At 47.4% G+C, this 26,518-nt stretch overlaps 1 protein-coding gene across 1 annotated transcript; it reads right to left on the bottom strand.

Annotated features, from left to right (window-relative positions):
• Positions 1–3,034: 3,034 nt before the first annotated feature.
• Positions 3,035–25,966, bottom strand: BCL3 (BCL3 transcription coactivator). The gene is made up of 9 exons (XM_063312528.1): positions 25,502–25,966; positions 23,004–23,169; positions 18,612–18,720; positions 11,372–11,573; positions 10,251–10,339; positions 8,948–9,025; positions 8,012–8,179; positions 5,423–5,540; positions 3,035–4,103 (listed from the first exon to the last, which is right to left on the bottom strand). The coding sequence occupies exons 1-9, from the start codon at positions 25,947–25,949 to the stop codon at positions 3,595–3,597; spliced, it is 1,887 nt and encodes a 628-aa protein (XP_063168598.1). The 5' UTR covers positions 25,950–25,966; the 3' UTR covers positions 3,035–3,594.
• Between the last annotated feature and the right edge of the window lie 552 nt (positions 25,967–26,518).

Here is a 26,518-nt window from a genome sequence, read left to right as displayed (position 1 = left end):
TGGTGATGTTAGGTATCACTCCACAACTACTTGAAGTCCCAGCTTCTTTCTCATGAGATCCTCCAAGATCCTACCACCAAACTGTTTAATCGTGGCAGAATGATTCTTCCTTAATAAAGCTGTGAGAGAGGTATATGAACTTCCAATAAGCTTAAAGCACTTTACTACCTCTCAGTTCCCCCAGATCCCTCTCAAAAGATCAAGATTTCTGACTTTGCTTCAAGGGATGTTACTGCTCTGTCCCCAGGGGCCAAAAAGCCACCTCCCCTTGCTTTCACATCCCTCCTTCTTGGCAGCGGAAGAGTCTGCCATGATTCTGCACTGCTCCAAGGAGGATATGAGGTTGGGTTCTTCCTAATGGTCTCACCTAACTTAGGCATCCTCTCCCCCCACTTGGAGCTTCACAAAGAAACATTGCTGTAGAACTGAGTTAGGATGGATTTGTAGGTTTAATGGTCAAGCTTTGGTCTATGGCTCAAGGCCAGTCACTTCCAGCGCAAGGTGCCAATTCTATGTTCTTGTTTATTTATTCTTCAAATTTCTATCACTGCCCCTCTCTCCCAGAAAAGGGACTCTGGGGGGTTTGGCTGACCCTGGACTTCTCTCTCTCATCCCCCACCACCTCCTCATGGTACTTCTTGCTTCTTTTAAGAGAATTTCACAAGCTTGCTCCAGAAAGGCCTCTCGACAGTACACTCAGAATTAAACATGGTTCCTTTAAATTGAATTTTGCCATGTTGCCAACAGAACGTTGGGGAAGCCAAGCAGAGAGCGATCGTTCCAAAGGGTGGCTCCAGGCAAATCACCTTCTCCGTTTTCAGGACCACAAAAGGCTTGTCCACAGACTGAAGGAGGTGCCAAAAGCCAGATCCATCCCAGGGAAAGGGAATCTCCTCTGAAGGACGACCAGGTGGAACTGGTACCTAGATCATCACTGCTCTTTGGGTCTTTCCAGTCCAATCAAGCCCAAGGTTGCATTCCCTTGGGGACCTTCCTGGCAGCAGGAAGGAGACCAACCTTTCTGGGAACAAGGCAGTATGGAGGTGACATGCAGCAGGCACGCCCTCCCGAGCGTCGGTTGCGTGCCCAAGAGGAAACAGCCTGCCAGTGAGTATTTGCATGGGCTCCAGCTGGCAAAGGTTGGTCAAGTTTCTAAAAATCTGTGCTTACAGGATGACGTTGCTTCTTCAAAGAGCCCAGTTCCAGTGAATTGGCACAGGTGGCATGAATTCACAGTACTGCTGTTCTGCTAAAAAGAGAAACCCCCCAAGGTTGCATCATTTCACTCCCTGGGGATTGGTCTTCCTTGTCTCTGTAACAGGAAAACACACACACATAGCTTTGAAAGTAGAAAAATATTTTATTGGCAAATTCAAATATAAAGAAAAAGGCCCCCTCCAATCTCCTTTTTCTAACATGGGATGATCAGAGGATCTTATTTTTCAAGTACTGAATTTCAGAAAAGGATAGATGTTTGTTGAGGCAAGGGAAGGGATGCTCAGAAAGCAGAAAAGTTAGATCGACCAGGACAGAGGACACTGCACTAAATGAGTTAAATCCTTGTCTGTCTATCCTGGTGTTTCCCAATTTTGGCAATGTTAAGATGTGTGAACTTCAACTCCCAGAATTCCCCAGAAGGTATACTGGCTGGGGAATTCTGGGAGTTGAAGTCCATGCATGCTGGCTGGGGAATTCTGGGAGTTGGAAGTCCAGACATTTTAACATTGCTGAGGTTGGGAAACACTGGACTCTACCCAGTGCTACCAAACAGGGCTGGCCCTACCATAAGGCAATTATTCAAGGGATACCAAGATGGACGACCAATTGGAGCCAAGCTGCCAACCAGCCCCACCCAGCCCTTTAGAGCACTTCTTAGCCCTACGCAGAAGGAAGGGCTGCGCAAAGGGAATGGCCAACTGTCCTAGCCATGATTCTCCAGGATTTCAGTTAGAAATCTTTACCACTACTCCCTGGAGATGCCAGGAGTCAAATCTAGGGTCCCCTGCATGCAGAATGGATGCTGTAGTCAAGATATCAGTCTGACTTAATGTTAGGCCGCCCCTATTTGTCCCATTCAACGGCCACTCCGCTTTTCCTTCCTTTCCAATCATCGCAACCCCGCTGACTCATTCTCCAGCACCACAACTTCCTCCAATGACTAGGATCAGGCTGGGAATTTCTGAAATTTCACTCCTTAAAAGGTACCCAACATTCCACCTAGCCAGCTTGAGCCTGCTGGAAATCCCCCAAGACTCCCCTTCTTTTCCATAGCTCTCAATGGTTTTGTCCTTCCTCCACTCCAAGGCAATGCCAGCACAACTCAGCCATATGTCTTCAGCGTGGTTATGATGAAAGAACTGGGGAACTGACTCAGTGAGTCAACCCTCCTGGGTCTTAATGGGGAAGGACTGTCTGGGGGGTTGAAAGAGTTGGCTTCCTTCTGCCTCTAGTACCATTTGCTCATGGGTGTGCAATTCATGATCTCACCACTGGGAGGAGACACAGCACCACAGCTGATTGCAGCTTTAGCAATTCCTAGGAGCCCGTGTGTGCCGAAACCATGACCCCTTTCACTGCTGCTGCTGCTGCTGCTGGTTGTTTAAATTTAAATGTCGTAACTAGGTAAGATCAAACATGGTGGAGAGGAATCAACTTCTGGGGGGGGGGTCAAAAGTAGAAAGAGGTTTAAGGAAAATGTGATTTTTACTCTCAGCATGCGTAGTTCCTGCTTGAGCACACTCACTTTCCTTGTCCCAGCAAGACGTCCCCAATTCATTCCACAAAACCTACATTGATGGTTGATCCCCAAAAGACTACGTGTGTCAAAAACACACTTAGGCAACTAGGGGTGTCTTGGGGGGAGGCTCTCAGCTGCCCACCTTTTTTCGCCCCATCTGCAGGTGTCCCTGCACACAACGCAGTCCGTAAAGCTGTAAACAATCCCAAGAAACCGTACAAAAGATGCCACCGCATTGCAATTCCTAATACAAGAGATGCAACAACTCTTAAATACCTGTGGAGTCACCATGCTAACTGCATTCAATTAATTTAATGCCTATTAAATACAAATAACACATTCAATTAAATTTTAGTTTTACCCCACTAAAGCAATGCCTCCCGCATGTCATCAAAAGTCAAGTATGGCCCTCGGCCGAGAGGAGTGTGCAGCCTGCTCTGCTGCAACACGAAGGCAGCAGAATGGTGCTGGATTTTGCATTTCACAGCTGCTCTACCTTTTCCTGAAAAATGGCCCTGGGACACTCACAAAAATAATTGGTCCAGCCCAGAGTCTGCTAAGGTGGCAGTGTGAGGTACATTCAAAGAGATTGGCAGGGAAGGCGCTGTTGGTGGATCGAGCAGACCAGTGTTGGTTCAACAGTGTCTGAAGTGTCATCTCAGGCTGACTGTCTTATGCTACATGTCAACTTGAAGAGGTGGTAGCCTTTGGTCCATAGCAAACATGTACACATTTCAGGCTGGAAATCCACAGTACCAAAGCTCTTGACACTCCACCTCATTCGCTGCCTTGTGAAATGGTCCTTGGGAAATCTTCCTGTTCCAGAAAGCAGCTGAAAGCTTCCACACTTCCTCTTGTCAGCTGCCACCAGGCACACTGTCACTGCCATGGAGCCACTGCCCTTCGCAGCCAAGAACTGCTGGACCCTGGGACTCCAACGGCATCTGTGATTGGTCCATCCCTGTGCACCTCAGGGGAATCCGACTGGCCAGGGGCACTGAGGGCAGGGACATGACAGGATGGTTCAGGCCAAGTGGAAGCAACTGGAGATGATGGGATGAGAGGTGGTGGCTGGAAGGAGCAAAAGGATACAGAGCAGTGTGGAAGGCAGGATCAGTCATGTTCTCTTGCAGGAGGACCTTCGGGGGCCTTGGAAACCCCACTGGCTGCTCTAGTGTGGATGGATTTGAGCTCCTCTCCAACTCCCCTCCAGGCAGTGGGGCAGATGCTGAAGATCCATTAGTCGAGATAATGCTTTCTGGTCTCAGACTGGCTGAGTTGGGAGACTGCCCTGCTCTGTGAGGCTTCAGGGTCTGATCAGGGCTGGGAATGGTGGGGCAGGATTCCGGTGAAGCATGCAGCAAGTCTGAAGGGAGACAAAAGCATGGTCAGTAGGGCTATCTCTTGATCAAAGCTAGGCAGATTACATTTCATCAATGAGGCTGAGACAGAGGAAATGATTACCGTACACCAAATGGGAATTAATTATGGACCTGGGCAATGCATATCATTCTTGGGGGCAAACTGTTTTGAGGAACATCAGCATGGGCCACTTCTCAGCCACATGATCTCACAGTTGTTCCCAGTTGGAACAGTTGGATCGGTGTGGTCCAGCAGGAAAACAGAATCTTTTCTTGTTCCTCAATTCTAAGTTTTGCATACAAGTAGAATGAATGGTGTAGTGGTTAAGGCTCCTGGTAGAATCCAGGAGACCGTGAGTTCTAGTCCTGCCTTAGGCACGAAGCCAGCTGGGTGACCTTGGGCCAGTCCCTCTCTCTCAGCCCTAGGAAGGAGGCAATGGCAAGCCGCTTCCAAAAAACCTTGCCAAGAAAACTGTAGGGACTTGTCCAGGCAGTCGCCAGGAGTCAAGATTGACTCGAAGGCACAAAAAAAAGAATGAATGAGCTTAGACCTCAAATGTCAATCCATACACTTTCCCAGAGATGCAGAAGAAAGTGCAAGATAAGAATCCCCCTCAAGTTGAGCTCATCTGCTGATGACTATATGGATGCATATTTCCTTGGCAACAAAATACAGAAGTGGTTTACTACTGTCTTCTTCTGATTTCCCAGTCTAGTCCAGTCCTGGAATTCTTTACTTGCTTCCCATCAAAATATGTAAGACATCCAACACTTCTGAGATCAGCCAAGCCCGTGAAGGTGCTGCCATCAACTCTGACAAATATAAAACAACTTCAACAAAAGCAGCCATGGCCTTGTCAAAGATACTCAAGCTGGATTTCATAAGTACCCCACCAAGTGCTTATTTATTGACTGATTTCGTATCACTGCTATGCCACCCCAATCACAAGTCACCAGTAGCCACACAAAAATAAAAACAAGACCAAGGCTCGCAAAAACAACTAACTCAGTAGCAAAAAGACAATAAAGATGTCACACGCAAGCACATCTGGTTAAATAATCCAGCCCCACAGTGCCTATGCACTGCAATCCCAAACCCAGTGAAAGGGAATCACATTTATATGGGCCTTATTGAAACCAAATAATATGCCGATTGAAGGGCACAGTTTTAGATGTGGAATCAAATTCTTCCCTTGCTGGGCTACTTCCAACGTGATAAGGTCCATGGCCGTGTTCCCTTCCTGCCCAGTTTGTAATCCAGGCCAAGAGGGCAGCCGAAGAAGGGGACAAAATCTAGGCTGCCTGTTTGGGTGAGTTTACTCACAGGAATGGGCCCGACTGCCAGGAGAGCTAGTGGTGCTGATCGTGGGGGATGATCCATCATGGCTGTTTTCAGGTTGTGGGACAGGCCGAGCAGCTTTTCCTCTTAGGATGTCGATCGCCTAGGGATTGGAAAGATGGGGAGATGGTGTCATATTCTGCTCTTTCTGCAAAAAGACGGCGTCTTGGGTCCCCTGGACCCTTTATGGTCCCCAATGCAAGCGTTCTCCCCAAAAGATGAGAGGACCAACTAAACCAAGCACGGAGAACCCGTAGCTTTCCAGATGTCACTGAACTACAATTCTTAGCATCTTCAGTCAGGACTTTTCAGTGACTGGAAAGGTGTTAGCTCTGGCCTCTTCCCTCCTACGGCTTCCTCTTTAACGTTATTTTTGCAAACCAGGAAGATGGAGAAGGAGAAGGAGAAGGAGAAGGAGAAGGAGAAGGAGTCACTGTGGGAAAGAGAAGTACACCAGGACCTACCCAAGAATTATTTCTAAAAAGGGGGAATAAAGTTTGTATGATCTTGAGGGAAATACGAGCATTTCAAACGTCCGTATCTAATACGTCTGTGTGGAACACGATTTGCACAGATGGACATCATCTGCTTGGAAAAACGTTAGTATAAGTAATGAATGGTGGCCAAATTTGGCATTCACGAGAGACATTTCCAACGCTAATCCAATGAAAGTGCAAGTAGCCCTCACTTACTGATGGTAATTGGGACTGAGAACGCCATCCCTAAGCAACATGGTCGTAAAGTGTGACATCACATGACTGTCCGGCTTAGTGACAGCAGTTCTGGCACTCCCAGTTGCCGTTGTTAAGCAAATCACCGTGGGTCATTAAGTGCAACCTCACATGACCCTGACTTGTGACCTCCTGCCAGCTTCCCCACTGACTTTGCTTGTTAGAAGCTGGCAGTGAAGGTCACAAATGGTGATTGTATGAATGCAGGACGCTGCGATGTTGTAATTGCGTGCCGGTCGCTGAGCGCCCAAACTGCAATCCCGCGACCGTGGGGATGCTACGACAGCCGCAAGTACGAGGACCCATTGCAAGCACCCCTTGTTCAGCGCTGCCCTAACTTCAAACGGGAAAACTCATGGAAAACGATGGATGTTAAATGAGGACTACCTGTAACACTTTAGTTTTCCAGTGTTTTGCAACAGGAAACCTAACAGCTGATAATAAGGATCTAAGCTCTGAGTAAATTCCACATAAGAAGGGGAGAGGGGGGTCCTGTTTTTCTCTGTGGCTTGGGCACTGATCAGAAGAAATGTTTTGCTCCAAGCAAGGTTGACGTTTGGGCAGTCACCACAAGCCATCTCTGGAGAGGGCTTAAAAACACATCTCCCTCCACCCCACCCCACCCACAACTTGTGCAATAATGAATCCAGGTCATGATCCATGGGGGGAATTACCCGAGACAAACCTCACTACGATCACACAGAAGATGCACCTCTTGCATTGTATTGTTGCTAACTTGGAGGAAATGGTTTAACCAGTCCAACCTGAATGACATTCCTGAATCTGTAAAATCTGGGTTCTCTTCCTATCCTTTGCTACAGAGAGTAAGCAATTGCTTTGTGTCTCTCCTGAGGTCCATGCCCACATTCCTGGGATAATCTTCTCCTTAGGCGAAATATTCACACGCAGCACATGGACCGCTGGGCACACCAACAGATTTATTTATTGTTTTCCTTTCTCTTACCAGCCAGCCCTGCACATTTATTAATTTATAAACCTTTATGTGCTGCCTATTCTCATGATTCTTCACCATTTGGCCCCATTTCCCTAAAATTTGCTCTCTGGCTTGTCTGTAATTACGATGCATTATCCACTGAAAAGCAACGGTAGACCCCACTTTCTAGACCTCAAGGCTGTGTGTAGCAATGAATGTCAGAGTGTCTGGATGATTCCTGAGTGAGCTGTTGGGCTGGTCTATCTCAGAGGTTTTTTTTTTCCTTTGCAAAATGATGAGAACTTGCATTTCTGGGACCCCTCACAAAAGGGGTTCATGGGCCAACTCCTAGACTAGCATTAGATTAGGACTTGGGAGACCCAGATTCAAATCCTCCCTAGCCGAGAAGCTTATGGAATAACCTTAAGCCAGGCACAAAAATATTCACTGAATCTCTGCTGTGACCACAAAATGAGGATGGGAGAGGTGACTGTCCTAAAAATAGGAGTCAATCGGGGTTGGTTAGAACAGGCACCAGCGTTGATATCATTTGGAGAGGGAAGGTTAATGAAATTCACAAGTCCGATACCACTTCTCCCCATCCACCCTTTAAAAAACAGTAGTAGATCCTTCTGTGATGCTCTGAACTCTGAATTCCCCTACAAACAGGGGGGAATACTGTTGGAGCCAGTAATTCAGAAACTGGGATCCTACTACTTTGAAAGGAGTAAGAGAAAGCACCATTGAGGAGAAAATCCAGTTTTGTCTGATAAAACTCAAATAATTCACTGCAGATATTTTCCTGGGTCCCTCATCCCAACCAGTACAAAATGGGCTGCATTATCCCCACACAGATTACTACTATTCTTAATCAGACATATGCTAATTGACGCCCTGGTATCTTCTTACCCTCTTGTTCTTTGCCACCATCAAGGCAGTGTCATTGTGGTAGTTCTTCAGGCTGCCATCCGCCCCATTCCGCACCAGAAGCCGCAGCATGTCCAAGAGGCCCCTTCCGCTAGCTGCGTGGAGTGCTGTATTGCCCCCGTAGGATTGAGCATTTATGTTGGCACCGTGCTGTGAAGTGGGGTACAACGCAAACACTTAAGGATGCAGAACAACTGAGATTGCAGAGATTCAACACTTTCGGCCTGCCTGCTTGGAAAGATCTCAGGACAGGGGAGCTATCTGAGATATGGAAAGCTAGGATGGACCTTATGGAATGGAAAACATCTGCTCAAGGATAAACCTGGGAAATTTCATATTTGCCAGTCCTTACAATTTTAGGCAGACTGGTTTACAACACCCCCTCTTATGCTGAAAGGTGGGATTAAAACATTTCTGCAACACTGTGGTTTGTCATACCCCAAGCTGAAAACCATGGTCAATGTTAACAATGGTTCATTACAAACAAAGAGCCTTCAAAATCATGGCTACATAGCTGTTGTATTTCTACACAGTTTATGATAATCATATTTATCAACCCAGATGACAGAACAAATTATAGTTATGCAAAAGTGGAAGCCTTTCAGTGTTTCTCAAACTTGGCATCTTTAAGATATGTGGACTTCAACTCCCAGAATTCCCCAGCCAGTGTGACTGGCTGGGGAATTCTGGGAGTTGAAGTCCACACATCTTAAAGTTGCCAAGGTTGAGAAACACTGCTTCAAACTCTTCCACCCAGCTTTGCTTACTGCAGCTCAGTCTTCCCATTTAGCTTGTGCTAAACTATTGTTTACTGGAATTGAGTGATTGCTGCCAATGCATTTTTCTTGTGCTTCCTTTAAAAAAAAAAAGGCTTGAGACTAAAAATGGGTTTTCTCAAGAAGGGCAAACCATCCTTACCTGTAGTAGCAACTCCACCCTATCCAAATTGTTGTTCTCCACAGCATGAAGTAGTGGAGATCGGCCACTCTTTATGTCCTAAAAATAGGAGTCAGTCAGGGTTGGTTAGAACAGGTACCAGTGTTGGTCTCATTTGCAGGGGGAACATTAATGAAATTCACAAGTCCGATATCATGATTCCTTCACTTCTCTTCATCTACCCTTTAAAAAACAGTTGTTAACCATAGTAGATCCTTCTGTGATGCTCTGAACTCTGAATTCCCCTACAAACAGTGGGGAACACTGTTGGAGACCAGTAACTAGGGTAATGTATTAGGGTATCTTAAGTTCTCATGGAAAAAATAATACTTTTGCTATATTCCAATCCAATTCTGTTGTACAGCAAACTCCCAAACTTGCACAGCAGTATGTATGTTTGCAGATAGGCAGCCATAACACAAATGAAGAGCTAAACTTTAAGAGAAAGGACTTAACTGTTTTTCAAATTCATTAACCCTTCATAAAAAATTATCCCAAGTAAGATGGTATCAGGTCAAAATATAGCCAGTCAACTCTATCTTGTCTGTTTTCCTCTCCTTAAGACATTTCCTTCATCTAGTCAAACATTCCATTTTAAAATTTCAACATTTTAACTGTTAAAAATTGTAACATCCTATTCCATAACCTCTCTCAGAATGAAAAAGGAACTCTTCTGCTGCTTATTCATATACAGTTATTTTTGTTTACTTTTATAAGACAAACTTTCCCATTTGTTAGAACACCTCCCCAGTTTCATTTAACAATCCTGAGTTTCACTAAAATAATACATCAAAAATATCATGCAACTTTACAGTTCGCCAATGTGTCTTTATACTTCATTCTTACTTATTCATAGGTAAAGGTTTCCCTTGACATTAAGTCCAGCCGTGTCCGACTCTAGGGGGCGGTGCTCATCTCTGTTTCAAAGCCGAAGAGCCGGCGTTTGTCCGTAGACACTTCCTCCGTGGTCATGTGGCCGGCATGACTAAACGGAACGCCGTTACCTGCCCGCTGAAGCGGTACCTATTAATCTACTCACATTGGCATGCTTTCAAACTGCTAGGTTGGCAGGAGCTGGGACTAGCAATGGGAGCTCACCCCGTCACGTGGATTCGAACCGCCGACCTTCCAATCGGCAAGCTCAGCAGCTCAGTGGTTTAACCCGCAGCGCCACCGCGTCCCTGCTAATTATTCATCCCCATAATCAATTACAGAGATCAGCAATCTTTTTGTGCAAGATCTCCAGTTCATTTCCTCCTTCCTACACCTTGAACCCCATGCTTACCACAGCATCCACATCTGCCCCATGATCCAGCAGAGCAAGAACTATGTCACGGCTAGAGGCTCCAACAGCTAGATGCAGTGGGGTAAAGCCTAGACAGAGACAAAAAAAAGTGGGGGGCGCAATTGGGACATTTCAAAAACAAAACTGCTCTTGTCCTGGGATTTTGTCAATGATTCCAAATAATCACATAATGGAAAAATAAAGACTAGTTTGTAGGGGTTAGTATTAACCACTATATCAAGGGATAGCTCTGAATATCATATTCTGGGGCACAAAACCTTGGAATGATTGTCTCCCAGATCACTGTCATGTGCTGCCCATGAAAACTGTATTGCCTCTTGAGTGATGCTAGAGCTTTCACTGGGTTCATACCATCTGCATGGCTTCCCATCCGTTTCTGGGTTCCATTCAATGCGCCAGTTTGGATTCTCTGAACCTTTCCCAACTTGGGACCAAGATCCTTGAAGCACAGAGCAAGATTTTCATTGGGTAATTTAATCTGGTTCCCTGATGCAGATATTATCAGAGGAGAGCCATGTTAGTCGATGGTAGTCAAAAATCTGCTCGCACCTTTTCCAGCTGACAAATGTTATTAAAAGGTAGATGCTTTCATGAGCTGCAACTTTTTCATAAAAGTTGTTAGTCGGAAAAGGTGCTACCAGATTCCTTCTGATTTCCATTTCCCCAGCTGTCTGATTTGTAGTGAACGTCACTGGAAAAAAGAGACAGTCTTGAATCATGAATAGAGCTCAGCGAATCTAGGAGATACTTGTCTGGAGGAAGGGCTGTAACTGGGAATGCTGAGGGGTGTAACTTTTTCCGTGTTACTGAAGTTGCTGTATATAAAGTGGGTGGCCATATAAGTCTTTTAAAACAAACAAGCAAACAAATTTAAATTTAAAGATCTAGATAATGGTGACCCAGTCGTGAAACGTTCCCCAGAAAAGCTACTCTGGTCCTTCCTTGGTGCCTTTCTGGCACCAGACAAAGCCCCTTTTTAATCTCTAAAAATCTAACCCAGAATGGGCAAGACAATGCTAAAAACTCTTAAATTTCCTGGAATCATTGGACTCTCTTTTCATCATGCCAACCAAGCTTCCCAATTTCACCTCCATGCTCACCCTCGAAATTCCGGGCTTCAAGATCCAGTGGGGTGGGGCTTCCATCCAACAACTCCTGCAGGCAACGGTGGCTGCCATGCTCACAAGCCAGATGCAGGGCAGTTTGTCCATTCCGGTCCAGCACCATGGGTGATGCTCTGTGGGACAGCAGGAGTTTCACAAGGGATGGTTGAGCTGTGATCACTGCCAAGTGTAAAGGGGTCTGGAATTTGGGAAGCAAAAGGTGCTGATCACTGCCAGGTGATACATGCAGACATTCATGGCAGCTAAATTTATGCAGTTAAGGCCCCTGGATTTTTCTGTAAAGCATTAATTAATTTTATTTATTTATTTTTCAAATTTCTATCACCACCCAGCTCTCCTGAAAAGGGGACTCTGGGCGGTTGACAATAAAATCACAATTAAAACATATAAATTACAATATAAATAAATCAGTAAAAATAAATATGAAATGGTTATAATCCTCCCCATTCGGTTCAGGAGTGATTTCATCAACACATCTGTGCAGTGTTCTCAGCAACCATATGAAGATGGTTTGCCGTTGTTTTCATCCAGGTGTTGCTTTGACTTCCCAGTTTAGCTTACAGCCCTCCAATTTCCTGGGAGCCTCCCCTTCTAGTACGAACCATGACCGACCCTGCTTAGCTTCCGGGTCCAGACAAGGTCAATTAAAAAGAGATTGGATTGCTCTGAGCAATGTGATGTCAGGTTTTACAAAGTGTCTTAGAGCAGCCTTCCTCGATCTGGTGGTCTCCAGATGTGTCTGACTACAGATCCCATCAACCCAGGCACAATATGGGCTGCCGCAGTTTGGGCAGGATTTGAGGTGGCAGGGCTGTAACCCAAAGCACTGAAGGTGCACCAGGCCACAAATCTAAATCTAAATGGGTGGGATGTGTGATCCGGTTCAGGAGGTGGTTAACTCTTCCTTGAGGGAGGGGGTTGTCCCGCTGTCTCTTAAGGGAGCGGTGGTGCGCCCACTTCTCAAGGGGCCATTGCTCGACCCAACCAATCTGGACAGTTAATCTCCAGTCTCCTTTCTAGGGAAGGCTGTGCAGAAGGTGCATCCCTTCCCCCTGTCTCCTTTATAGTCCAAGAAACTAGGGAAAGTCTCTTCTGAGCCTCTTGCCCTGCCCATATTCCTGCTGCGGGCTCAGCTACCTTTTATCTGACTGTTCCCTTCGTTTCATCTCTTTGCCCTGTCTCCCAAGGCCATTCCCACATGCCATTCCAGTTTGGGACTGTGTTACCTGAGAGACTGTCTTTATCCCAGGTGTTTGCATCTGTCCTGGCCAGCAGGATGGGCAGGCTCCAGTCCTATCAGCCAGGGAATGCCAGCTAGCGGGGCCCAGGAGGTGTGCCTTTTGTGCCGTACTGCTCGCCCCATGGAACATTTTCCCTCCAGAGATTAGGATGGCCCCAGCCCTGCTGGCCTTATGCAAGGCCCTAAAGACCTGGTTCGGTGCCTGGGCCTGGGGCCCCGGGGGTGTGAAGGGCCCCATCTCCTGGCTGAGATATCTTCCTCAGCTTTTTTGTACTTCTGTATGAGAATATGTTTTTAATTTATTTTAAGATGGTTCACTGCCCAGAGTCACTTGCTGAGACGGATGGCCATACAAACTGAAAAAAAAAAAATCTGAATCTGAATCTAAACCCAAGCCCCAAATTGGGGGCGCATCGTTCAGTTGTTTCCACTGCTTGGGGAATGCGTTTCCAATAACGATGTCTCCCCACGCTTGGTGGGTGGAGAAACCTTGCAGTGCTGTAGGCCGTTTCTGCGTAATTGCACCCGACTGCAGAGGAAGTAAACACACAACAAACCAACACGCCCACAGGCAGAGCCCTCTCTGTCCTCGATACTCTTCCCTGGAACAACTGCAGCACAACTGCCGGGCACCCCAGCTTCATCTCAACGGCTTTTACTCACCCACTTCAGAGGAAACCCAGCTGGTTCCCATGATCAAACCGCATCCCCAGCACCTGCCTTCACTCATGCAGTGAGACATTTCTCAGAAAAAGAGGGGGTTGGGTCCAAAGCAAGGTTTTGAAGAATCAGAGAGGGAAATGATGGCAGGTCATTGATAGGAACACGTGGGACAAGCACAGCCCAAGTGCGTGGCAAGGCTGCCTTCTCGCCTCTTCCCAGCCATCTCAAGCCAGTAGAAGTGCACAAGAAATGCGGGCAGACTTCTGTTAGGAAGGCACAGGTTGCTTTTGGAAACAAACTACAGCTAGTCCTCATTTAGCGACCACAACAGGACTTGGTCATTAGGCAAAGTGGTCACTAAGTGAAACACCACGATTTTATGATCTTCAGCTTTCCTTTGCTTTACAGACCTGTGAAGGTCATAAAGGCGAGGACTGGTCTCAAAGTTACTTTTTCATCACCGCCGTAACTGCGAATGGTCACTAAACGAGGTGGTTGCTAAACGAGGACTAACTGTAGTTTGTTTCCAAAGCCAGGGCCCATGGGCTTTTTAGGAGTCATCCTTGACTGGCCATCCTTTTAAGGTAGGAGTAAGGAGGTAGAGAAACAGACTAGCAAAAGACAGGGTCAATTCTTCTGCTCCTCCCCGGTTCAAGTTTTATATGGATACAGAGAATCAGGGAGGAGCTTGCCTGTGAAAGTCGGACTTTGAAGAAGCAGGACAGGAAGAATATTGATGCTTTTGAACTTTGGTGAAGACTCCTGAGAATACCACAGACAGCCAAGAAAAAAAACCAATAGATCATCGAACAAATCAGCCCTGAGTTCTCACTCAAGGTGCAAATGACCAGGCTCAAATTATCCTACTTTGGACATGTTATGCAAAGACCCAGCTCTCTGGAGGTGGCTCTAATGCTGGGAAGGGTGGAAGGGAAGAGATGAAGAGGACAACCAGCAGCAAGGGGGATGGACTCAGTTACAGAGGCAATGGGGGTGCCATTGGGAAAGCTGAAGGACCAGGCTAGGGACGGATCATCACGGAGAAGATCTATCTGTGTGCTCACTAAGAGTCAACACCGACTTGATGGTACATAATCAATCAATCAGTCAATCAATCAAAAACTTACACTCCCTGAAAATCCCTTCCCCTGAAATCTGAGACTGAACGCCTGGGAAGATTCCATGCTCTCCACTCATTTACCCTTGAATGTGCATGACTTCTCTTTATGTAAGCTCCTGACTGTTAGCAGAGGACTTCTTCCTCCCCCCAGATCCAAGATTTATCCTCCTAAAGACACGAAGCTAGAGCTCTCTTGCCACAAAGAGGAAGGAGAAAAGAATTATTTTGAATTTTTAGATTGTTGTAGAAAAGATCATTCTGGGGCCAAGGAACCTTAATTTCAGCTTCCGGCTGTTGCAGAAGGACCTCAGCAACTTGGGAGTCCCACCCTCCAGGGAGTTAAAAATAGATGCAGATATACTTGTTGGAAGTTGAGCTGGGCTCCTGGTGACTTCATGGCCACATCCATGTACTTTTCTTAGCCACCACAAAAACACAGTTTGCCTTTTGATCTTCCTGGATGTAACTGAGTCCCAAATGTTTTAAATCTAATTGTGGGACTCAGTGTCCCATACCTAGGGATGTTTCTGCGAAAGCTTAGAAGTGCTCAAAATGGTGACTGTTGTGGGCACTCCAGGCATTGTATCTGCAGGGTCAAGTTTCTCTGGAACTAACCTTTGAACTTCTGAAGCACCCCTTCCCTTCATACAAATCTGCTTGAATCCCAAATTCAAGAGCTTCGGTATTCCGACCTGCAGAAGAAGACTATTCCTGTGGTCTTTTCTGAGGTGGCCCCATGCTTGTCAGACACCTTCGCCAAAGTCCTTTGCCGGTCCTTCATATGTCGTTTTCAAGCAGATCCTACCATCTTTCATGGTTTGATCCCATCAAGCGCTGGGCTTCCTGGACTGACTGATTGATTGACTGGAGTTCTATAGCCACCCTTCTCAACAACTATTGCTACCCCCTCTATCCATACATACTCCTTATCCAGTGCTGCTTTTATTACAGTCTCTACTGTTCTCTTTTTGACCTTTTCCCCCCTCAGTTGCATCTTCAGCTGCTGTTGCCTCAGCGGGTGGGAAAGAAACGCAGCAAAACGAAGAGGTCAGAAACAGGCCCACAACCTTGACCCCAGTTTCCTCCTGTCTCACTAGTTGTTCAGTGCTGATGATCCAGCTTTGCTGACCATGAAGCGAGTTGCTCTTGAGTAACAGTTTGAGGAAGTGACTCCGAGCTTTGCCACCAGCAGGGCTAGGGAAAGTCCCAAGGGTGGCGGGGTGCAGAGCCCAAACGGTTGCCAGGAACTAAGCCAATAATTTGTGCTCTCTGTTGAGGGTGTTCATAGGGTATGGTCAAAAAAATTAAAAAGGGGGTTGCAGTGATGCAATCAAAGCTCCAGGGCAACGTTTCTCAACCGTGGCAACTTTAAGACATGTGGACTTCAACTCCCAGAATTCCCCTGGCTGAGGAATTCTGGGAGTTGAAGTCCACATGTCTTCCACACTGCTCCAGGGTATGGTCAAAAAATCAAGGGGGTAGCTTTAATGGTGCATCGTAGCTGTGCCCATTTTTATATGCCTTGCACGTAAAAAATGGGTGGAGCTTCAACTGTACTGTGGCCGCCACCATCTTGACTTTTTTGACCATACCTTGCAGGCACCCCTTCTCTCCAACATGGCTTTGTCCATGAAAAAGTCTTGGGGTCTTCTTCCCTTGGCTTGCAGTTGAGCTTATTTTCTGAAAGGGCCTTCTATAATGGTCCCCCTAATTTTAACCCCACCACAACAGTCCTTTTGGGTAGGCTGGCTGAGGGAGAACAAGTTCCAAAGTTCCCACTGAGCTCCATGGGCAAGTGGGGACCCTGGTTCAGCTCCAGGGACTTATCTCCTCTAGGACAGCCCCTTTCCTGCCCAGCCAACTCAGTTCTGCTGATGAATCGCATGCAACTCCTTCTCAGCTTCTGATTTGGGGAATATCAACTGTCGTTTTGGTATTGCCAGTTTCCCTCAAACAATCCTCTTCCCCAGGATGGGGAAAATCCCTTCTCCCAGCCTTGCCCCTACCTGCTCCAACAACTTCCTGATTCCTGTTTCCAGTTCTGTTTTGAAAAAGACAATCCCGCTGCAGAGAGAGCTGAATTCTGTCTTCCGTGAATTACAGAAATTCAGCCCACTGGCTTCAATTTACCCACAAGGCATGATGCAACTTTTCCTACTGGCAGGGGGCGAGGCACCAGGAAGTAAGCTTCATGCCAAAGCCGCACCCTACAGTGGAAATCTTCTTGAGCTTGTCCTCTGCTTCTGTGTGCTCAAGCCAATCTTCTCAGACTTAAGGGCTAGAAACTTGTGGGTTTTTAAAAAAACAACAACCTGCAATTCCTCCTTAGGAAACTAATGTCAGTGCTACGTTTTAATGTTGATTCTCTCCCTGCCCTCTCACTTTCTTTGAAAAAGGAAAGGACTTATTTATATTGTTTTTAGGGGTGTTGTTCTCTTCTTTTTCCTTCCTTTTTTTAAAAAAACATTTAGAAATAATAATATACTGTAGTGAAGATTTTGGCATTAAGCTAAAAAAACTCAGACCTTTTTGTATATGGTCAAAACAACTTAATGTACTTTGCTTGGCCTGGTTTATATTTTATTAATGTTATATTGAACATTCCCTGTATAACTTTAGCAATTCTCTGTCCATTTATTGAGATTATCTTTTTTTGAAGCCACACCTTTGTTTCAAATTAAAACAAAGAAAAAGAACGCAGAATATATACATGCATAGCAATACAGATGGAAGACATGCTTCAAGATTTTGAAATGTGCACCCAAAAGAGAATTCCTTTCCGTATCAATCAGTGTGTTAAAGAACCTTTCTGCTGTGAAGACTTGTTGTGCCAGAGGATTCTACAATGCATAAAAAAATGTGTGCGCCTTTCTTCCAGTGTAATCTCACCAGTCCCCCGTATGAGCCAAGATTAACTGGGACTGATGGGTCTAATCTGGATTTTATTACAGCCGTGAGCTCCAGCACCAGAGCCAGATGCGAAATGGAGTCCAGCTGATGCAGATCTGTGTGTCAGGTAAAGAAATCAATACTCTCTCGTGGCTAAGAGACATATCCCAGGATAAACTTTGCATCCCAAGTCAGATCTGCCCCTAATTTAAGTGCGGATCAGCAATCCTAAAAGGCAGAGGTAGAAAAGGGGGGAAAGGGCTTGTGTTAAGGCTGTGATTAAATTGTTCTGATCAGCTTCCTACAAAGCATGGAGCGGGTGATGAAGGGGGCTTTGGATTACGAGAGAAGACCACAAACTTCCTGCAAACGGTCACCCAGAGGATTGATCCTCTGTGAATAAATAGCCCTGAAGTCCTGCTAATTTTCCACGAAATCTCCCAAGTGCAGTAGGGATTTGAAATGCACTGAGCCAATCAGATTATGATTGGAAAAATGTAGTAATGTACCCCGTGTAATAACTTTAAGTGGTCTTAAAGTATATATTCTATTCTTTTTATTACTCTTTTTAATATTTTACGTATCATATTTTTATAGATACTTATATTTGATAGAATATTAGTCATGATAATGTAAATGAATAAGATTGTTTTCAAATCTGATTAAGGGATTCATTTACATTATGATCTATATGTATTTTAACATTTAATTGGAACTTGTCAATTCAAATTTAAAATTATTTTAAATCAGATGGTTTATATTTTAAGGCTAACGTGTACAACTTTACAGAATTGTATCTTGTACTGGTCAGTGACCGTAATAAAATTAAACTGGAACTGGCTGTGAGTTTACCTGGGCTACTACAGTCACCAACCTGGAACACAAGGTCTATTTTGTCATATTCCCTGTCCCAGGAAGGGCCTCCTTTGTAAGACTGAAGAATAAACACCAAATAAGAATATCAAAGAAATGTTAGCAGCTTCCTCTTCGGGCGATGTGCTCTGGGGATCCCCCTCTCCCCTAAATCGGGAAGCATTGTGGGCCAGGGTTACAGCACCCAACAGTGTTTTCCACGAAACAAAACCCCAGGTTCGACATGCACACACCTCCAATGAAAGTGGAACCAACGCTGGCCGTTGCAAAGGGCAACACCATCTAACCTGGCAGAAGAGGATCGACTGCCCAGACGCTCCCTGAATCTCGAGACTCGGATTAAAAAAAACAGCCTCCTGTTCGTTGCCGCCGCCTGCACCAGCCCAACGCCCCCCTTTCCACACGACGGTCCCCTTGTTGCTTGCACTCACTTGCCGAAGGTTGTTGAAGGTATCCAGCTCCCGCCGTCCGTGCTGGAAAAGCACCACTAAATGCTGAGCGGCCAGCAGGTTCCCCTGAGCTACGGCGATGTGGAGCGGCCTAGAAGGAAGTAGAGAACATTTTCAGTGCGGGAGCGGTGCCCGTTCCCCACCCTCTGGACATCCACTGAAGTCTCAGGCAGTGGCGAAGAGCCCAGTGAAGAGGAGGGTCCTGTGTCCTCCTCATCGGTGGTCATCATCCAGTCACCTGGCCTCCCCTGCAAGTCCCGTGCCACGACACATCTGGTGCTCTGGTCTGGAGGCATGGAGGCTCCATTCGGACCGCTGCTTGGGTTGGGAGGCTGCTTGACAGCCCCACACCCTCCCTCAAGCCGGGCAGGGTGGTCATCTGCGAGAGGGGCTCTAGTAGGCCCTGCTGGCAGCAGGGGGCTAGATTAGATGACCCCTAAGATGCCATCCATTCTCTCACTCTATATTCTTAATGGCCTTCTCTGCCCAGCTGGGGGGAAATCCTGCCTCTCCCCAACCATGGCGGAGGTTTGCGTTCACACACTCTCACAAACAGGCTGCGTTCACAGAAGACACCGATCTCTAAACCGGGCTTCACAAAATCCAGCTGCCAGGTTGACATCGTACTGGGCCCAAACAATTCAGCCCTGAGGATACCTGCAACATGCTGAGCCAGAAGCTATCAATTTCTGCCGAAGCAGGTTGTCCGAATCCAGCCCTATGGTGACTTTCTGGCAGCTGAGGTGGGCACACTGGTGTGGGGTAGTTTTCCCCATGACCTCACCTTGTGCGAGCTTTTCAGTGCCCACTCCAGGGTTAAGCAGACAGGTCAGGGCGTTGGATCGATGACCTCTGAGTTCCATTCAATGCGACAATTCTAGGGCTGTTTCTCAACATCCATAACTTTAAGATGTGTGGACTTCAATTCCCAGAATTCTAGGAGTTGAAGTCCACCTACAGGTAGTCCTCGCTTAATGACCACAATTGGGACTGGAATTTCAGTTACTAAGTGAAGTGGTCATTAAGCGAATCCAACCCAATTTTACAACCTTTTTTGCGGCAGTTGTTACACAAACCATGTGGGTGTTAAGCGGATCATGGGGTTTCCCATTGATTTTGCCTGCCAGAAGCTGGCTGGGAAGGTTGAAAATGGTGATCACGTGACCGTGGCACGCTGCAACGGCTGTATGAGGACCAGTCGTAAGTTGGGTTTTTTCCCCAGCACTGTTGTAAGTCCGAACCGTCACTAAATGAATGGCTGTTAAGTGAGGACTACCTGTACCTTAAAGCTGCTGAGGTTGAAAAACACTGTTCTGAGGTTCTCACTTGCTCAGAGAGCTGTCAAAATCCCCCCCACCCCTTTTGCATAGAGAGGAGTGGAGCTAGAGTGGAACAAGAGGACTCCCCCCTTTGCAGTGTGTTTCACCGGCAGACGCATCCCTGCACCCCAACCACACTTCCGGCGTGTGACACCGCTCTCCCGAGGTCATGCAGCACCGTGTGATTTCACAAAAGCTCCCCGGCACTCCGTTTATAATAAAACGAAACCTGCTTCTCGTGGCAAGGCCAAACCCACAGCAAAGGGAAGGGCTCCTGAGGCAAAGACTTCCAGTAAGAGCCACCAGCTCGACCATGACCTTTACTTCCTGTCTCACCATGGCAGCTTCCTCACCGTGGCAGGAAAGCTTGGGGTCCTCCCAGAGGTGTTCTGCAAAACCCATCTCCTCTCTCCCAAGAAGGTCACCAGGTTCTGCCCCAGGGCTTGACCTGCCCTTGGGGCAAGATCTCTCTCTGCAATTCTGCAGGGCAGGAGGATAAGGAAAGGTGTGGCTGTGTTTGTGTGTTTGTGTGTGTTGGCAAGAAGGCCTCCCGCCTTGCCTTCAGGGCCAAGCAACAGCCTTTGCCCTATTCCTGTAAAAGGAGCAAAGTTGCCAACAGTTACGTAGCAGGGGGGGAACGTCAGCAGGCTAGGGAGGAGCAAATAGCTGTATGTGTGTGAGAGAGAGGGAGAGAGAGAGATTCAGCTGCAGCACAAACCGGGGATTCCCCTTCCAACTTAAGTTAGCTTTGATTAAAGAGCAGCAGGAACTGTTCTTAGGCTCACAATAGCAGAAGCACTAAGAAATGCCCTGGCTTTGCACGTCACCTTTGCCCCAAAACAGGAAGCAAAGAGAGGATATAACAGTAGATATTTGCAAATACATCAAAGCTGGCTTGTTGGACAGAACCTTAAGCTTACCGACACCATGCTGTTTGCAACAGGAGCCCTCTCTTGAATACAGTATCCTTCCCTGCCTCTTTTTTTTTTAATCCGTTCAGTCGTGTCTGATTTTCGGAGACTGCCTGGACAAGTCCTTGCAGTTTGCTTGGCAATGGTTTTCGGAAGTGGTTTGCCATTGCCTCCTTCCCAGGGCTGAGAGAGAGTGGCTGGCCCAAGGTCACCCAGCTGGCTTTGTGCCCAAGGCAGGACTAGAACTCACAGCCTCCCAGTTTCTATCCTGGTGCCTTAACTGCTACACCAAACTAGCTCTCTGTCTAGGCCGGTGTTTCTCAACCTTGGCAACTTGAAGATGTGTGGACTTCAACGCCCAGAATTCCCCAGTCAGCATCTTCAAGTTGCCAAGGTTGAGAAACACCGGCCTAGGAGATTAAATACTTTAATTAAGTATCAAAGGTCAGAGGAGATGGGCGACGACAAATTTGATTGATAAATAAATAAATAAATAAATAAATAAAATATTTCAAATTTCATCACCGCCCCTCTCTCTCAAAAGATAAAATAATGCTTAAATTATTAAATTAAATAAATATTAAATATTAAATATTAAATTAAATTGAGTCTCCCGGTTTTTAGCCCAGTGCCTCAACCACTACACTGAACTGGCTCCCCTGCCTGCACCATCGTTTGGTTACTTGCCCGGGCAGACCATCTCAGGACAGGCAGACCATCTCATCTCATCTGGGCATCTGTTGGGTCTTTTCTTTTTCAAAAAGTTGTGTAAATTAGAAGTCATCATCTATGCCCAAGTGATTGGTTTCCATACCCTTTGGGTACCATGCCTCATCTGAGAAAAGATGCATTTTTGTCCACGCTAATCCTGTAAAGGTCATTGCCTCCCTAGTTCTAGCTGGGTGAGACATGCTTTCTATCTGGATAGGGCAGGGTTCCTCCACCAGTGTTCTGTGGTACCCAAGGGTTCCATGAGAGTTCCCTAGGGGTTTCCTGGGAGATCACGATTTATTTAAAAAATTACTTCAAGTTCAGGCAATTTCACATGAAAGAGGTAAGTTTCATTCTTCACTTTTAGTCTAAGAACATGGTTAACGCATATCTACAGGCCTACCCATGAAACAAATGTCATAATTTTGTAACTTCTGGCCTCTATTGGAGCCTGAATGTGCAAGGGTTTCCTGAGACCTGAAAAAATATTTCAAGGGTCCTCCAGGGCCAAACAGCTGAGGAAGGCTGGGATAGGGGAAAGCCATGAAGGTAAGGTGGTCCACCTTAGGATCCTCCACATTAAATTAGGAGACCAGGAGATCTTTAGCTATACATTTCTACAGTCGTCTTCTTTTCAGAAAAAAGGAAGATGTCTTATTGCAATGGCCAAAGAGCCCTGGCTTGATTATTACTCTATTCTCACTGAGGCTGGAATTGTAACAACCAGCGCTGGATGGGAGGGGAGGTTCATGAGACAGGCAGGACAGAAAGGACATTCTCAGCTCTTCGGCAGGTCACACTGCCAATTGCTAACCACTAAGGGAAAAAGAAAGTATGTAGGTGGGAAACAACTGCCATGGTAAACCATAAGCACCGGAGCTCTGGGGGGAAGGTAAAAAAAGTCAGGACGGCAACTGCAATTGTGAGATTGAAGCCCTACCCATAACAGGACTTCTATCCTGCAGCGGGGATTGTTGTGGGGTTTTTTTGACACCCCCTCCCTGGATGGCCCTATTAAGCCCCCTGCCCCCTACCCACCCACTCTCCTTGCCAAACAGAGAGATGGAAAACCCGCTCTACCTTCCCTAAAGTGCGCATGGCCAGAAAGAGGGGCGCATATCCATTATCCTCATCATGGGGCCCTATTACTTCTATTGAGCTAAAAGCCCTGAAGAAAAATTTGCTTTCTCTCCAGAATTTTTTCCACAGTGCCAGAAGCCTGAACCTTCTAAGAAACAAAATGTAAATAAAATAAAATTCTGGATCTGTGCAGCCACTGCATTCAAGCCAGAGTGGTCACACCCTCCTCTAAGAATTGTCCACTGCTCTCCTACTTGCCGAAACCTGGTTTCCCAGGACTTAAACCCACGGGCTGTTGTCCTCACTGCCCAGTTCCTTCTGGATTTCCCCACCCAAAGAAGGTTTCCTCTTACGTGTCTCCATCCTCATCTGGCCGCGTTGCTGTGGCAATGTCCAAAGCCAGCTGGGCTTCTGCCGGGGGGAGCAAGGCGTAAGGGGGCAGGATTCCCAGCAGCGAAGGCGTGGCCAAGGGTTGCAACAGTGGAGGGAGATCTGGGCTCAGGAAGGGGCTGGCCAGACCTGAGGATGGGAAGGGAGGGAGAGAAGGGGGGGGGGAACAGATTGCAATGAGAAGTGAAGTTTATCCCATAAGAATCCAGGCATCAAGTTCCTTTAGGGCTTCAACATTCAGAAGACCAGATCAAAAACCAGGAGATATTGGTGTCCCATGATTGCACTGATTCTGCAAGACCTCTTTTAACGCTTTCCTCTTCGCACCATCTCAAGCAGCAAGGAAGGCCATGTAAAGTCACCCCGGAGGCCACGGGGCAAGATCCTTGGCAGGACACCTTCAAGATGAAACAGGTTCCAAGGAACCCTGTCCCTTTGAAGACCATTCCTAAGTTCATACTTTCCCAACACGAGAGATACAGGTCCCCTTTCTTCCTCCGAAGACCCCTTTCCTTAAAGGCATCCCTGCTGAAAAGCCCACGCTCCTTCTCACTGACTCAGGAGGTCATAAGGGTGGGTGGCAGCCATGCTTTCATCATGAACTTCTGTCCAATGGCCTTCTTTCAAAGATCACCTTTGCTCCCCTCAACCCAGAGAGGAAGCCAACTTGGCCAAGACTCCTCTTGGCTTTTGCTAGCTGGAAAGAAACCCCAAGAACGTGCCTGCAGGGAACATGTTCCCAAGAAGGCCTCCAAACTGCATGTGCATTTTGTTTAACTGGCCCAGAACGTCCTTCCTCAAGTTCCTGCAAGTTTCAAATTGCCTTTGGGAGTCTGAACCCTTGAACCAGCATGGGGTGTCCACGTTGGGCACATTCACACAGAGAAAGAAGACATCATCGTCACATTATGTTCCTGTGTATGCACCTGGATAAAATACAGGTAGTCCTTGGTCAGCAACTGTTCGAACTTACGACAGGGCTGAAAAAGTAGCTTTATCACTGGTCCTTGAACTTAAAGCCGTCTCAGTGTCCCCGCGATCACATGATCGCCATTTGCAACCTTCACAGCTGGCTTCCAATGAGCAAAGTCATTGGGGAAGCCAGCAGGAAGTCGCAAGTCATGGTCATGTGACATCATGCTTAACAACTGCAGGTGATTCACTTAACGACCGCAGCGGAACTGACATCATAAGTCGGGCGCGGTCATGTGATGTTTCACTTTACGACTGGTGACGAAGCTGCTGGTCCAATTGCAGTTGTTACATGAGGACTACCTGGAGAGGTCAAGCCAGCCAAAGTGGCAGTGACAATGGAAGACAGCCTAGACTGCCAGATGCTTCTCTCGATATCATCACACCTGGGCAAGCATTCGCTTTTGTCCCCAGTGAACTTACAATCCACCCCACAAAAGTGAGGCCACCTGCCCCTCTTCCCCCAGGGCCAGCTTCAAGCCTGAGGACCGTGTGTGTGCTCATGAGACATCAGCCAGTCGAAAGCAACCTCTCACAAGAAATGCATTTAAAAAGGCATTTTTACAGTGTGCCCTCTCTGCGAGTCTGCCTCTCTTTCTCTCTGTGGGCGTGCATTAGCTCACCCATTTGGTGAGAAGAACTGCCCTCTTCATTCCCCCTTGCAAACGGCCTGAAACCAGGGACAATCATGGAGTTGCCAAGGCAGGCTCTGGGGGTCCCCTGCTGCAGATCGAGCAGGAAGCTCACTAAATGTGTGGAGTAACAACCCTTACGGACTAAAGAGGACCTCCCATAAAAAAAACCACACTGGAGAATAAAATTGCCACTGTTGCTTGGGATAAGGGAGATTCTGAACTGGGGCTCCCTGTCTCAGAGTTCCTAATCCGGGGACCCTGCTTTCAATGGGATCTCTTCTTCCAGCCATGCTGTTAATCTCTTGCTGCTGGACTGTTTCCTTCTTCCTGAACACCCTCCTCTTGAAGGCTTCTCAGGCTGGACATGAACAACTGAACAGTATCCTCCTCCTCACCCCGGTGCTCTGTTAGACCGCCCCCTCCTCTGTCCGGCCTACCTCGCAGGGGAGATACTAGGGGGATGCAATTAAAGGAGACCACTCCCACTAATTTATTTCCAGATTAAGTAAAAAAGAACTAAGAAAGAAATCATACCCCACTGTTTTCCTCTGCTTCGATCCCTCTAGATCAATGTTTCTCAACCGTGGCAACTTTAAGGTGTGTGGACTTCAACTTCCAGAATTCCCCAACCAGCCAGAATTCTGGGAGTTGAAGTCCACACACCTTAAAGTTGCCAAGGTTGAGAAACACTGATCTAAAGGATACCAGAATGGGAAGCTGCCCTAAAGGACTGGTGGTGGTGGTGGGGGACACAGAGCATGGCTGGTGAGAAGGAAGCTGGCAGTGGGGTATAAGAATTAGGAAACCAAGTGAAGGAAGAAGATAAGGTTTTCAGGGAGCTGCTGAATCCTTACCTGGATAATATGCCACCGGCACCCTGGGATAGGTCACCGAGATATAACGAGAGTGGTAGCCATTGCAGTGGGGTTGCCATGACCCACTTCCCTCCTTGCCACTCTCGGTCTTGGGGACCTTGCCAGCCAGCGGCCCCTGCGTGTCCCCGTTTGCCCCCTCCACAGCATAGCGGCGCTTTCTCAGAGGTAAATACGTCTCGGCCTTCTTTTCTCCCTGCAGCCCACCCTTGGGTGACACTGCACCTTGTGTCCTTGGTCGGGGATCAGGCTGACACAGAGGAGATGTGTCTTTGTCCATGAGTTCCGGCAGCACCGCCGGTCCCGAAGAAATGCCAGGCATCTGCTGGCCAGAGGGAGTCAAAGGTGGGTCCCCCTTAGAGGGGGGGCACTTGTCCTGGATCTCATTTTTCCGCCAGGTCCGGAGATCCACGGGAAATTCCCCTGCCATATTCCAGGATGCCTGGGGTGGCCAATGGGGTGAACCACAGATTCAACCTGCCCCAGGTGCCTTCAGCTCTTGAGAAAGAGGTCACTTTTCCTAGATGCCGGGCAGGTGGGGGAGCTGCTGCCTCAGTCCCCCATCTTCAGAAACCCAACCTCTCTTTTGACTGTCCAGCTCTGGAGGTCACCAAAGGATGCCCCACCTCCAGCAAAAGAGCCCCCTGCACAGTTTTCAGCTGATTGGAAGAAAGGGGCGGTGGCCCCCCTCTCCGAGCATCGCGGGCTGGCTTCCTACTTCGACCCCTTCCGGGAGGGGTGCTGATTTCCCAGGTGGCCCTGTGCGAGATGCCATGCAATCGCCCCCAAAGTCCTTTCCCCAGAGGACCCTCCAGAGAGCTAGAGGGATGCCATGTTCCTCTCCTGGGGAGCCCTGCTGGCAGGCCCCCCACCCGCAGGTCTTGGATCAGCAGCTGGAGGGGGGCAGTGCCGCCGCCGCCAAGCTCCCCCCGCCTGGATCCCTCGCCTGCCGGATTCCTGGGAAGGGAGTCACCCGTCCAGCTCCTCCCGAGCGTCTCG

Source organism: Candoia aspera, chromosome 10 (genome assembly GCF_035149785.1).
Source record: "Candoia aspera isolate rCanAsp1 chromosome 10, rCanAsp1.hap2, whole genome shotgun sequence".
Classification (NCBI taxonomy): Eukaryota; Metazoa; Chordata; class Lepidosauria; order Squamata; family Boidae; genus Candoia; species Candoia aspera.
Note: the sequence above shows the minus strand (reverse complement) of the source record. Positions and strands in the feature narration are given on the sequence as shown.

Excerpts from the sequence above, each read along its gene's own strand:
- BCL3 (XM_063312528.1), bottom strand. The coding sequence starts at position 25,949 with ATGGCAGGGGAATTTCCCGTGGATCTCCGGACCTGGCGGAAAAATGAG. Across the intron at positions 8,180-8,947 it reads GGGTGGAGTTGCTACTACAG|CACGGTGCCAACATAAATGC; the intron begins GTAAGGATGGTT and ends CCCACTTCACAG. Across the intron at positions 5,541-8,011 it reads TGGTGGCAAAGAACAAGAGG|GCGATCGACATCCTAAGAGG; the intron begins GTAAGAAGATAC and ends TCCAATCCCTAG.